We start from the raw sequence: 13,532 nt of genomic DNA on the forward strand, positions 1-13,532 counted from the left end.
TACCATCAGTTTCAAGCAGAAACAGAGAAAACACAACAGAACCACAAACAACAGAACCACAAAGAACCTGCAGCCGGTTCTCTCAGGTTCTGACTCACCGATGCAGGCGGTTCTGTTGTCGCTCGGGGAGAATCCCTGAGGACACAAACAGGAGAAGGATCCAGGAGAGTTCACACAGACTCCTTTGGGGCACGAGTCCTCCTGAAGACACTCGTTGACGTCTGAGGACACACACAGACATAACAACGTGTCCTCACATCACCCGGGCAACACCTTCTCCATGTTCCTCACTCACCTCGGCACTTCCTCCCCGGCCCGGCGGTTTGGTACCCGGACGCACATTCGCACCTGAACGAGCCGACGGTGTTCACGCACACGCGCTCGGCCTCGCACACACCAACACCAACACACTCGTCCACGTCTGCAGGAGAGAGAGGAGGAAGTGACCTGATGTGTGTGTGTGTGTGTGTGTGCGCGTGCCGTCGTGTAGGTGTGTGTACCTGTGCACTGCCTGTTGGTGAGTGTGTAGCCTGGTCCACAGGTCGCACAGCGGTACGACCCCACAGAGTTCACACACATCTGACCGGGACACTGAGACGGCTCTGCACACTCATCCACATCTACACACAGACACACACATTCAGAATGACCCTCCCTCCTCACTACATTCAATGTGAAGCTACGGCCGCTTAGCTTAGCATAAAGACTGTTAGCGTAGCACGGGCTAGGAGCACGATGATCTTCTAACACAATGACTCGTAGACGCTCCACTAGCTACCTGTGCAGGTGTTGTTCTGCAGCTTGTAACCATGGCGACAGACGCAGTGGTAGCTCCCGGGTGTGTTCTCACAGCGGCCGCTGGAGCACGGAGACAGCCGACACTCGTCCACGTCTGCAGACAAACCAACGTGATGGGTGCTAACAAGCGAGCGTCACCATGGTAACGTATCACGAGTGAGCAGAAGCTTGGTCATCAAAATGTACAATACTCGTACGTGTTTCTGATGCGCTGATATACTCGTGTGGATCACAAAGGAAAGTAAAAAGTCTTGACTGATGCTAAGCTAAGAGTCGCTAGCAATGACTGACACCGACTGGGAGACAGCAGAAGAAGAAGAGCAGGTGTGTTTACCTGTGCAGACCCCGTTGACCAGTCCGTATCCATGACGACAGGAGACACAGTGGTAAGAACCCTGAGTGTTGACGCACTGCTGACCAGGACACCGAAGAGCGTCCTCACACTCGTCCACGTCTGAGACACACACACACACACACACACACACACACGCACACACACACACACAGACACAGACACACGCACAGACACACACACACACACACACACACACACACACGCACACACACACACACAGACACAGACACACGCACAGACACACAGACACACACACACACACACAGACACACACACAGACACACAGAGACACACACACGCACACAGACACACACACACACACACACACAGACACACACACACACACACGCACAGACACACACACACACACACGCACAGACACACACACACACACACACACACAGACACACACACACACACACACACACACACGCACAGACACACACACACACACACACACACGCACAGACACACACAAACACACACACACACACGCACAGACACACACACGCACAGACACACACAAACACACACACACACACACGCACAGACACACACACGCACAGACACACACACGCACACACACACACACACACACACGCACAGACACACACACACACACACACACAGACACACACACGCACACACACACAGACACACACACACACACACACACACACACACACAGACACACACACGCACACACACGCACACACACACAGACACACACACGCACACACACGCACACACACACAGACACACACACGCACACACACACAGACACACACACACACACACACGGTTACATGTGATCTTTATTATAATACTTGTCATATTGTTCCACATGTACTTTAGATTATTGTTTATTATATCTGGTTTGGACAAAGTCTCCCGAGGACACAAACTAACGACGTCACATGTTCCTCTGTGTAAATAACAACACACCATGTCAATGTAAACAACAATACACCATAATAAAATAGTAGCTGTGCAAAGGTACTTTTCATCACATCGTTACAGTATAATAGTATAAATCCTACTTCAATAATACTGCTGATGAATTTATCTACTTACTTATTCAAGTAATGAGTTACTGTAGGAGGAGGAGGAGGAGGAGGAGGAGGAGGAAGAAAAGGAAACGGAGAAGAGGAAGAAACACCCTGAACCCCAAACAGGAAGTGGGCGTCACCTTGACAACCGGTCTGCTGGCTGTTGCTCTTGTATCCAGTTGAACAAACACACCTGAAGCTTCCCAGAGTGTTCACACACTCCCCCCCAGCACACACACCTGCCGCCCGCACACACTCGTTCACATCTACACACACGTAGAGAGTACACGAGTGTAACATTACACAACAACATCACAATGTTGGGCTGAAAGATCTGATCTAAAAACATTGAAATATTGTTACGAATCAGAATGAATATGATCATGATATTAAAACACTACGTCACCTCGGCAGAACGCGCGCTGGGAGTCCAGCTGATGTCCTCTATCGCACACACAGGTGTGTGTCCCTCCTGGCTGCTGCACACACACACCCGGGCCACACACACCTGGTCTGCTCTCACACACACCTCGCAGCGCTGCACACACACACCAGCACACACACAGTCACATTGTGTGTGCGCTGGTGTGTGTGTGTGTGTGTCTGGTGGTTCCGGGGGTCTGGACTCACTTTGGACTCGGGCCTGGGGGGTCGTTGCAGGGTGCTCGGGGCCGGGGGGGCGGGCCGGAGGAGGGAGGGGGTCGTCCCTGGTGGCGGGAGGGTCGGGCAGGGATGCGGAGGAGGACCGGCCCCCACCTGAGGGGACAGAGCTCATCGGACCCGCTTCATCTCTCAGGGGATTAAATGTCCGGCCGCCGTTACCTTGACTACGGCTGGAGGGGGGCCGAGGCCCCGGTTGTGGTGTGAACGGCCGAGCAGGGTGGAGCCGGTTCTGCTGGGTCACGGGTCTGCCTGCGGACTGGGCTTTGTCCCCGGTGGGTGTCGAGGTAGAGCCGGCTTGGCGGGGGGGTTGGGACGGAGCTGGACTGGGTCTGCTGGTCCCTCCAGAACTGGTTTTTGTTTCATCGGCTGTCGCTCCAGAGGATGCGGGTCTCTGCCGAGACCTGGAGGACCCACTGGAACTGGACTCGCTGGTACCGGACGCAGAGCCAGTACCTGGACAGGATCCCAAAAGTCAACACTTTGTCTTCCAATTGGTAGCCGTTAGCGTTTAGCCTTTAGCGGCTACCGCTAGCCATTTAGTGGTCCATTTAGCAATCATGGAATTTTCTACATGAAATCTTACAAAAACAAAAATACACAATAAAAATTGAAATATATTCCCCAAAATGATAACAAACAGCAGAAAAAAGTTACCGTGGTTACTAGGGGTCACCAGCGGAGCTCCTCGGGCCCCCAGCTGCTCGGTGGCTCTCTGGTTGAACTGCAGGGCCGAAGCAGAGTAGTGGTACCCAGGACCGGCTGGACAGATCTCCTTAAAGGCCACTGGGAGGAGGGGGGGGGGGTCATATTCATATCACAACAATCTCCGTTAGCTTGGAAAGAGGAACGGGACATTAATAATATCATCTTAATCAACACTGATTTAGCTTCTTCGTGTGTTTGAAAGGGCCGTTACTCCTGAGCACACTAGTGCAGACAGGAAGTGCTGTGGGGTTCTTCCTCTGGGGATCATCACGCATTTCCTCTGGTTAGCGGCAGCTGGGCTATCAGCTGGTCCCGTACCAGGTCCCGTGTGTGCCAGACTTCGCCGGCCCCCGGTTACCCACCTGAACCGAAGTGGGGGCACCTTTGGCAGTCCGGCCCCCAGGCCCGGCCCACCCGGCTGCAGCAGCAGATCTGCTTGGTGATGCTCCGGAGGATGGGCAGCGAGCACGAGGCCGGACCCCGGCCCGAACCCAGGACCCGGTGACACTGACCCTTCTCCTCCGAGATCACACTCTGGGCTGAGGGGGAGGACGGGGAGCGTTAGAACCAGAGGATGCTTCATGCTCGCAACACACACGTGACATCACAACCCCCCCACCTCAAAGACACCTCCCCATGGAGACATCAACTTAAATTCTTTCAGAAATCTCACACATTATGGTTTTTCAATAAAAAATGTGTGCAAAGAGGATTTATAGACGGTGAAACCAAAACGACGTTACATCCACCCTCCCCCATCACCCTGTGTGACTCCCCCGTCACCATTGTGGACTGCTTCCGTTTCCTGGGCTCCATCATGACCCAGGACCTCAGGTGGGAGCTGAACATCAGCTCCATCACCAAGAAGGCTCAGCAGAGGTTGTTCTTCCTGAGGCAGCTGAAGAAACTCAACCTGCCAAAGACGATGATGGTCCACTTCTACACGGCCATCATGGAGTCCATCCTCTGCTCCTCCATCACCGTCTGGTACGCTGCAGCCACAGCCAAGGACAAGGGCAGGCTGCAGCGTGTCCTCCGCTCTGCAGAGAGGCTGATCGGCTGCAACCTGCCGTCCCTGCAGGACTTGTTCGCTTCCAGGTCTCTGAAGCAGCTAAAAGATGGTAGCCGACCCCTCTCACCGCGGACAAAACCTGTTTGTGCCCCTTCCATCTGGCAGGAGGCTGAGGTCCATCAGGACTAAGACCTCCCGCCACACCAACAGTTTCTTCCCGTCGGCAGTCGGGCTCATCAACAGAGCCGGTCCCCCACTGACTGACTCTAACATCCCACCGGTCACTCCCCCTCATACTGCACACGTCACTTTACTGTCATTTATCACTTGTCACTTGTTTGCTAGTGCACTTTATTTTTTTATATTTTTTAACTCTTAAATATTTTAAATTTTTAACTTTAACTTTATTCTTGTTTTATACTAACCCATAGCCTTATTCTACTAACCCATCGCATTAGCATTTCATTTTATTGTATCACTTGTGCACTGCTGTCTTGTTGTCTATTGTTACACTGTCTACTAACCGCCAAGACAAATTCCTTGTATGTTTGACATATTTTGGCAATAAATGTTTCCTGATTCCTGACAACATTTCTGAATATTTTATCATATTTACAACTTATTTTCTATCTATATATTTTCTTTCTCATCTTAAGTTTCCTCCACTCCAATTTGGACAAGGATCAAAAGTACTTGTAAGGATTTACTCCAAGTAGTACTCAAAACACTTTGTTGTCATAATGTCAGTCGCGTCAAATCACAGCACAATATTATTTATGCAACAACATGTCGTCTGCAACAGACTTTATTTTGACAGTTTCCTCTCTGACCTCATGATGTCACAGAAAACAAAGTAAACCTAGGAGATGAATGAGGACACACAGACCCACACAGACACCATGGAGAGCGTCTGCAGCCAGTTTGGAAGCAACAGAGAGACGAGACACATCGTAACATTGAAAAGAAACGCTTCGGATTTCATCGGTTACCGGCATCCTCCTCCTCCTCCTCCTCCTCCTCCTCTTCCTCTTCCTCCTCCTCCTCCTCCTCCTCCTCCTCTGAATGCCAGTTGGAATAAGCAGAGCTCCGGTCGGACTTCACATAAACCCGTCCGAGCACCAAACTTCGCTCCAGTGTTCCATCCCTGATCTCTGCTGACCAAAGAGCCTTCTGACCTTCACAATAAGAGCCCATTGACCTTCAGACTAAGAGCCCATTGACCTCTGCCGGGACACTGACACCCTCTGACCTTCACATTAAGAAGTCTGTTGACCTTCTCATAACAACTCAAAGTTTAGTGTAAAAATACTTGAATTGAGGCGGGTGTTAGAGGGGAAGTGCGTTTGTTATTCGCAGGTTAAAAATGTAACGTAAGTCGCTTTGGATAAACGCGTCGGCTAAATGACCTGTAAAGACCTGTCAAAACACAAGGAGGTTTTCTGGACAATAAATGATTTATTCGCACAAGGAGGTGCAGGGTTGAGTCTGGGCGAGCCAGCAGGCAGGTTGGGATCCCGGAACACTGAAACTATCCAGCTATGAATGGCAGGAAGACCAGGTTACTACAGCGCCGTCCCCTGATGGCTGACTGACATCAGCTGTTCCAGCCACCACCCATCTGACACGTCAACAAGATGTTGCTGTATTGCATTAGTGGATTTACTCGTTGTAGTTGTGACTCCATCTCTGATATTTGGTTCCTGTTCTCTGAGTTGTCAAAGCAAAACAACCACTTCCTGTTGCTGCCTCTCCAGTAAAGGTCTTACAAAACGGGATCGTTTCTATACTGACTATAAGCACCTCTGCTTTATCAATATTTAATTTAATATAATGTATTCTGCTTCATGAAATAATTGGCCAATAACGCTTCAATCATTCAGTCATAATACGATTTAGTTTAAGTTCTCTATTTGTTGTTTCACACTCAAATACTTCATTACCTTATTAAGATTTACTACTGCAACTCCCTCCTGGCAGGTCTCCCTGCCACCGCCATTCCACCTCTGCAGCTCATTCAGAATGCAGCAGCTCGACTGGTCTTCAACCTTCCGAAATTCTCCCTCACTCCTCCACTCCTCCGCTCTCTTCACTGGCTACCGGTGGCTGCCCGCATCCAGTTCAAAACACTGGTGCTCACGTACCACGCTGTGAATGGATCGGGTCCAGCTTACATCCAGGACATGGTCAAACCCGACATCCCAACCCGCACTCTCCGCTCTGCATCTGCAAAACTACTCGTCCCTCCCTCACTGAGAGCAAAACACTCGACTAGGTCTCGACTCTTCGCTGTCCTTGCGCCGAAATGGTGGAACGAGCTCTCTGAAGACATCAGGACCGCAGAGAGCCTTCACATCTTCCGCCGCAAACTAAAGACACACCTCTTCAGACTGTATCGCGACTAAAGACTAACAAATTGTAGCACTTAAATTGTACTTGTAACGTCACTCATCTATAGCAAATTGTAAATTCGCTTATTTGAGGAAATTGCACTTTCTTGTTTCTTGTTCTCCTGAGTTTGTACCCTATGGTTGAATGAACTTATTGTACGTCGCTTTGGATAAAAGCGTCAGCTAAATGACATGTAATGTAATGTAATGTACACATGTGAGAGATTATAAAGCCGATTACAGGAGGTCAGATTCTTTCAGGGCAAAGGTCCAGAATTTAAAGACGGAGCTCAGAAGGTTTCAGGAAGATCTGACTGGAGTCTGCCTCATTCCAGTGTGTGTGTGTGTGTGTGTGTGTGTGTGTGTGTGTGAGTGTGTGTTACTCACAGATGCAGATTCCATGTGAGGCGTCGAGGATGAACCCCGCCCTACACACACAGCTATAGCGCCCCCTGGTGTTCACACAGATCCCGTTCTCACACAACCCCGGCTGGAGGCACTCATTCACATCTACACAACGCACACACATTAATGTCTGCACACACACACACGCGCTCTGCATTGGATGTCAAACGTCACTTTTTCAAAATAAACGTATAATATATATAATATAATATAATAAAATAATATAGAAAACTTTTTCTGTATTTTTTCAACATATGAATGAGAACAAACTGCCGGACGGAGACTCTGATTGTGAAAGTATGTAAACACGTCTTTATTTATTTATTTCAAACTGATTGATTTCTTTTTGAAAACACCCATTTGAGATATTTTGCTTCATGCAGAACATCCAAAAGTAAACGTGTAGTTAGTGTGTGTGTGTGTGTGTGTGTGTGTGTGTGTGTGTGTGTAACTCACTCACCTACACACTGCATTCCATTGTCTCGCTCAAAACCAGCCGGGCAGCTGCTGTTGCTTTTACCTGATGACGGAGATCAATAACTGATTATTGGGACAAAAGAATCCGACTACACAGAAGACACACACACACACACACACACACGTTAGACACAGTGTGTGTGTGTGTGTGTGTGTGTGTGTGTGTGGGGGGGGGGGGGGGGGGGGGTTCTTCTTTCTGAATTCCTTCACTATTACTCAGTACTACAAAAAAATTGTACGTACTTTTTACTGTACTACATCTGTTCTACACACTCGGTAGTACCTGTAGTATCAGGACAGAGTACACACTCAGTAGTACCTGTAGTATCAGGGCAGAGTACACACTCGGTAGTACCTGTAGTATCAGGGCAGAGTACACACTCGGTAGTACCTGTAGTATCAGGACAGAGTACATACTCGGTAGTACCTGTAGTATCAGGACAGAGTACACACTCGGTAGTACCTGTAGTATCAGGGCAGAGTACACACTCAGTAGTACCTGTAGTATCAGGGCAGAGTACACACTCGGTAGTACCTGTAGTATCAGGACAGAGTACACACTCGGTAGTACCTGTAGTATCAGGGCAGAGTACACACTCAGTAGTACCTGTAGTATCAGGGCAGAGTACACACTCGGTAGTACCTGTAGTATCAGGGCAGAGTACACACTCGGTAGTACCTGTAGTATCAGGGCAGAGTACACACTCGGTAGTACCTGTAGTATCAGGGCAGAGTACACACTCGGTAGTACCTGTAGTATCAGGACAGAGTACATACTCGGTAGTACCTGTAGTATCAGGACAGAGTACACACTCGGTAGTACCTGTAGTATCAGGGCAGAGTACACACTCGGTAGTACCTGTAGTATCAGGGCAGAGTACACACTCGGTAGTACCTGTAGTATCAGGGCAGAGTACACACTCGGTAGTACCTGTAGTATCAGGGCAGAGTACACACTCGGTAGTACCTGTAGTATCAGGACAGAGTACATACTCGGTAGTACCTGTAGTATCAGGGCAGAGTACACACTCGGTAGTACCTGTAGTATCAGGACAGAGTACACACTCGGTAGTACCTGTAGTATCAGGGCAGAGTACACACTCGGTAGTACCTGTAGTATCAGGACAGAGTACACACTCGGTAGTACCTGTAGTATCAGGGCAGAGTACACACTCGGTAGTACCCCAGGCCTTGCCGATGCCTTGGCAGCAGATGTCCCTGCTCCGCAGACCGGGCAGAGGAGAGCTGCACTACACACACAGACACACACATGAACATACTGTTACACACTGAGACGGGAGGCTGACGTGAGAGTTACACAATCACAGGAATATAAGTACATGATTTTGTACTAGTTTTTTAGCAGCTCACCTGCCCGTCTTTCACCTCTCTGAAGCAGTACTTGAAGCCGGCCTGCTGGCTGATCGGGCCGGCCCCCCTCACCGTCTGGGCCTGGACCCCCGCCGGGGCCGGGGCGCCCGCCGACCCGGAGGAGGAGGAGGACAGCATCCGCAGGGCGGGGCTGGACCGGGACACCTGGGTGGAGGTGAAGAAGCAGACGGCTCAGCGTCTGGAGGAACTCCAGGAGGAAACATCGCTGGGGGGTCTCATTACCGTCTGCACCTGGTGGATGCTCGTGCTGGTCTTGGGGGCGTGCTGGACTATGACCTTCACCATGGACGGGCCAGGAGCTGCACACAGACGAAAGTCTTCTTACCTTTCTCTGAGAATATTTCAGTGTTTACTCAAGAGGAAAATTGCAGCATGATTCAAAAAGTGTGAACAAAGTGAAAATGACGGAGCTGTGAGCTCTGAGATGTTATGAACCTAAACAAGACCATTGCTATGAAAGACTGACTGTTGCTATGAAAGACTGACTGTTGCTATGAAAGACTGACTGTTGCTATGGATAACAGACTCTTGCTATGGATAACAGACTGTTGCTATGGATAACAGACTGTTGCTATCAAAGACTGACTGTTGCTATGGATAACAGACTGTTGCTATGAAAGACTGACTGTTGCTATGGATAACAGACTGTTGCTATGAAAGACTGACTGTTGCTATGGATAACAGACTGTTGCTATGAAAGACAGACTGTTGCTATGGATAACAGACTGTTGCTATGAAAGACAGACTGTTGCTATGGATAACAGACTGTTGCTATGGATAACAGACTGTTGCTATCAAAGACTGACTGTTGCTATGGATAACAGACTGTTGCTATGAAAGACTGACTGTTGCTATGGATAACAGACTGTTGCTATGAAAGACTGACTGTTGCTATGGATAACAGACTGTTGCTATGAAAGACAGACTGTTGCTATGGATAACAGACTGTTGCTATGAAAGACAGACTGTTGCTATGGATAACAGACTGTTGCTATGGATAACAGACTGATGCTATGGATAACATACTGATGCTATGGATAACAGACTGTTGCTACGAATAACAGACTGTTGCTATGGATAACAGACTGTTGCTATGAAAGACAGACTGTTGCTATGGATAACAGACTGTTGCTACGAATAACAGACTGTTGCTATGGATAACAGACTGTTGCTATGAAAGACAGACTGTTGCTATGGATAACAGACTGTTGCTATGGATAACAGACTGTTGCTATGGATAACAGACTGTTGCTATGGATAACAGACTGATGCTATGGATAACATACTGATGCTATGGATAACAGACTGTTGCTACGAATAACAGACTGTTGCTACGAATAACAGACTGTTGCTATGGATAACAGACTGTTGCTATGGATAACAGACTGTTGCTATGAAAGACAGACTGTTGCTATGGATAACAGACTGTTGCTACGAATAACAGACTGTTGCTATGGATAACAGACTGTTGCTATGAAAGACAGACTGTTGCTATGGATAACAGACTGTTGCTATGGATAACAGACTGTTGCTATGGATAACAGACTGATGCTATGGATAACAGACTGTTGCTATGGATAACAGACTGTTGCTATGGATAACAGACTGATGACAGTTGTTTCGGATACCAGAGCCTTTAAAGACACATCCATCATACTCAGTGATTAAACCCACATAGGAAACTTCAGTATCAGCTGCTGAGGTCAAAGGTCAGACTCACCTCCGGAGACGCCCGTCTCCTGGCTGGGTCTCAGTGGCAGCAGGAACTCTGACTGTGTCAGCTCCTGATTGGCCTCCATGCCGGAGACCAGCGCCGGCTTGACAATCTCGTTGGTGGAGGAGGAGGTTGAGGAGGAGGAGGAGGAGGCGGAGGACGCGATGGGGACCTGGCAGAACTTCCCGCTGAAGCCTGGTGGGCAGAGACATCGGTCCTTCTGCAGACAGACGCCTCCGTTCTTACAGAGCAGAGGACAGAGAACTGCAGGAGACATATCAAAGACCCAATCAGGCAGCCATCTTTGAGTTAGGATCGCCATAGCAATGGGAAATAGCCGCTTTGTGGGGAGGAGCTAAAGGCCCTTTGACACCTGAGGATAAGAACCCAATGGAACTGGTCTCATCCAGCATGCGTGACAAAGCACTTCTCCATCTGATGACATTTACCTTCACACATCCACACGGATCAGTAAAGACCAAGTGAGCCGGAGGAGGAGCTGAACTTTCAACTTCCAGAGGGCCCTTAAACGCTCCACAATGTGCAAACAAATAAAACGGTTTCATTTTTATTCATCATCTGTGAAAAATGGTCACAGAGAGAAAAATGTGACTGAAGTTCAAAGGACTTGAACACAGTCAATTCACATTCATACCAGTAAGTAACAGGCCCCATCACACACACACACACACACACACACACACACACACACACACACACACACACACACACACACACACACACACACACACACACACACACACACACACAGAGGCCAACACTAACACACATCCATCATGTTCTCTGTTGGCCTGGAGGTTCCCTTTTGCTCATTCAGCTCCTACAGGGATGCGTTCTGGGAAAAGATGTGGCCGTAGCCCCCAAACCCCTCGGTTGCTAAGAGACCACTGGGAGAGGATGCGGCTGTGTTGTTACCCAGAGTTCAGCTGCCGTCGAAGCTAATGAGCTGCTAATACCCAGAAGTCTGTGCGGCAGGAAGGTCACTTGCAGCTTTACTTGCAGCAGAGTGACCTGAGCCCATAAACACACTGGAAACATTAAATATTAGAGTCGTCAAAATGAACGCGTCAATCTGTGCGATTTATTTGGCCGAGATTAATGCAATAAAATATTCATGATTCCTTTTATCTGGTCTCCTTGGCCTATGTGGCCGTCTGGCTCGGATCATTAAGAGGTTTCGCCGCTAAACACGGGCGGTACATACATCATTTGTCACTTTACGCATCCCCTCCCATCTCTTTATGGAAACTCCCACTCTCCCCCTCACCCTCCTGTGAATGCATATGCACACGGAAAAGTGCAACTCGCCATTTTCAGTTCACGCTACAGGCAGTCTTACTGAATATATGAATGAAGGACTGATTGAGGAAAATCAATGCGAAAGAACAATGCGAATGTCTGCACTTCATCACTTCATGGCTATAAACATATAAACAGCTGGTGGAGCTGAAGAGAAGAGGACACAAGCGCTCAGACTCAGGAGGGAGGGTTAAACCGTGCAGCTGTTAGTTGTGAACATAAACTTCCATGTCTCATGTTGACTCCAGAGACACTGCAGGGTTCCGTTTGTTGGCGGGAAGACAACAAATAATCCGAAGGAAAAAAACACCTAATGCAGAATCTGCATATTACAGGCAAAAGAACCAACATTGTTGCAGACTATGGGACAGGAAGCTGTTTGGAGATATCTGGCATGGACAGCGAACCGTTTCATACATTACCCGATGTGCTCGCACAGAAGGAAACGATGCTGATAACATCACGGCACAGGAAGAGCTCACTAATTGGCCGTATTTGTCAAAAGTACACATCTCAAAGATGGAGGCAAACGTGGACCTGTTGATTGGCACTGACGATCCTAAAATATTGGAACCGTGGGAGGTCATTCATAGCCGTGGGAACGGCCCGTATGCCATCAGGACAGTGTTGGGATGCGCCGTTAATGGTAAGCTGAATAGAACCAGTGAGTCTTCAAGAGCTACAGTGAACAGGATCTCTGTGTGCAAACTGGAGGAAATGCTGTCAAAAGCTGCAGGTCTGCATGTATCTCGGGCATGCAGAGGTGTTTCAAATGAGGCCATCTATCCAGATGTTGCAGTCTTTGGATGTTACTCCTGTTTACGGGCATCCTATGATATCTGGCATTTCACAGTACATTCCAATGTCTAATCCAGCCACTTCCAAGTCTGACACAATACAACTGCCCACAATTTCTCCTTGGCCCACGGTGCGCAAAAGGATCGTCGCTCTTCTCCCAGAGAGATTCAGTTTATTCATTAAATCTACAGTGCAAAAGGAAGCTGATGTCCCTGGGTCTAAAAAGGCATAGGTTTCCACGGCCTTTTGACCTTTCCCTGATTTAACCTTTACTGGTAACGATGGCTAGCTTACATTCTTGTTTTCCGGCCCCAGTGAGACCACCAGTTTGGACTGCAACCAAAGAAGTGTCCATTGGGCCACTAATGCTGCTCCTGTCCTTCTCAAAGTAGGCTTCTCTCTCCTTAGGGTAGATGTGAAGCATAGTAGGGTGTCTTAATCCACAAGTTTCACAATA

General features: G+C 48.6%; 1 protein-coding gene across 3 annotated transcripts in view; it reads right to left on the minus strand.

Annotated features, from left to right (window-relative positions):
- LOC120814186 (latent-transforming growth factor beta-binding protein 4) overlaps positions 1–13,532 on the minus strand; it is a 36,500-nt gene that overhangs the window by 10,486 nt on the left and 12,482 nt on the right. For 2 of the 3 annotated variants that reach the window (XM_078105755.1, XM_078105753.1), the window contains exons 6-22: positions 10,964–11,221; positions 9,466–9,542; positions 9,223–9,387; positions 8,999–9,101; positions 7,835–7,894; positions 7,357–7,479; positions 3,933–4,109; positions 3,520–3,648; positions 3,025–3,318; positions 2,833–2,958; positions 2,609–2,740; positions 2,343–2,468; positions 1,133–1,252; positions 779–892; positions 501–620; positions 296–421; positions 99–221 (exon numbers count right to left, since the gene is read on the minus strand). In XM_078105755.1, coding sequence (XP_077961881.1) covers positions 99–221; positions 296–421; positions 501–620; positions 779–892; positions 1,133–1,252; positions 2,343–2,468; positions 2,609–2,740; positions 2,833–2,958; positions 3,025–3,318; positions 3,520–3,648; positions 3,933–4,109; positions 7,357–7,479; positions 7,835–7,894; positions 8,999–9,101; positions 9,223–9,387; positions 9,466–9,542; positions 10,964–11,221 — 2,373 coding nt within the window. The remainder of the gene's footprint in view (positions 1–98; positions 222–295; positions 422–500; positions 621–778; positions 893–1,132; positions 1,253–2,342; positions 2,469–2,608; positions 2,741–2,832; positions 2,959–3,024; positions 3,319–3,519; positions 3,649–3,932; positions 4,110–7,356; positions 7,480–7,834; positions 7,895–8,998; positions 9,102–9,222; positions 9,388–9,465; positions 9,543–10,963; positions 11,222–13,532) is intronic. The other variant, XM_078105758.1, reaches the window with a different exon arrangement.

Source organism: Gasterosteus aculeatus, chromosome 1 (genome assembly GCF_964276395.1).
Source record: "Gasterosteus aculeatus chromosome 1, fGasAcu3.hap1.1, whole genome shotgun sequence".
NCBI lineage: Eukaryota > Metazoa > Chordata > Actinopteri > Perciformes > Gasterosteidae > Gasterosteus > Gasterosteus aculeatus.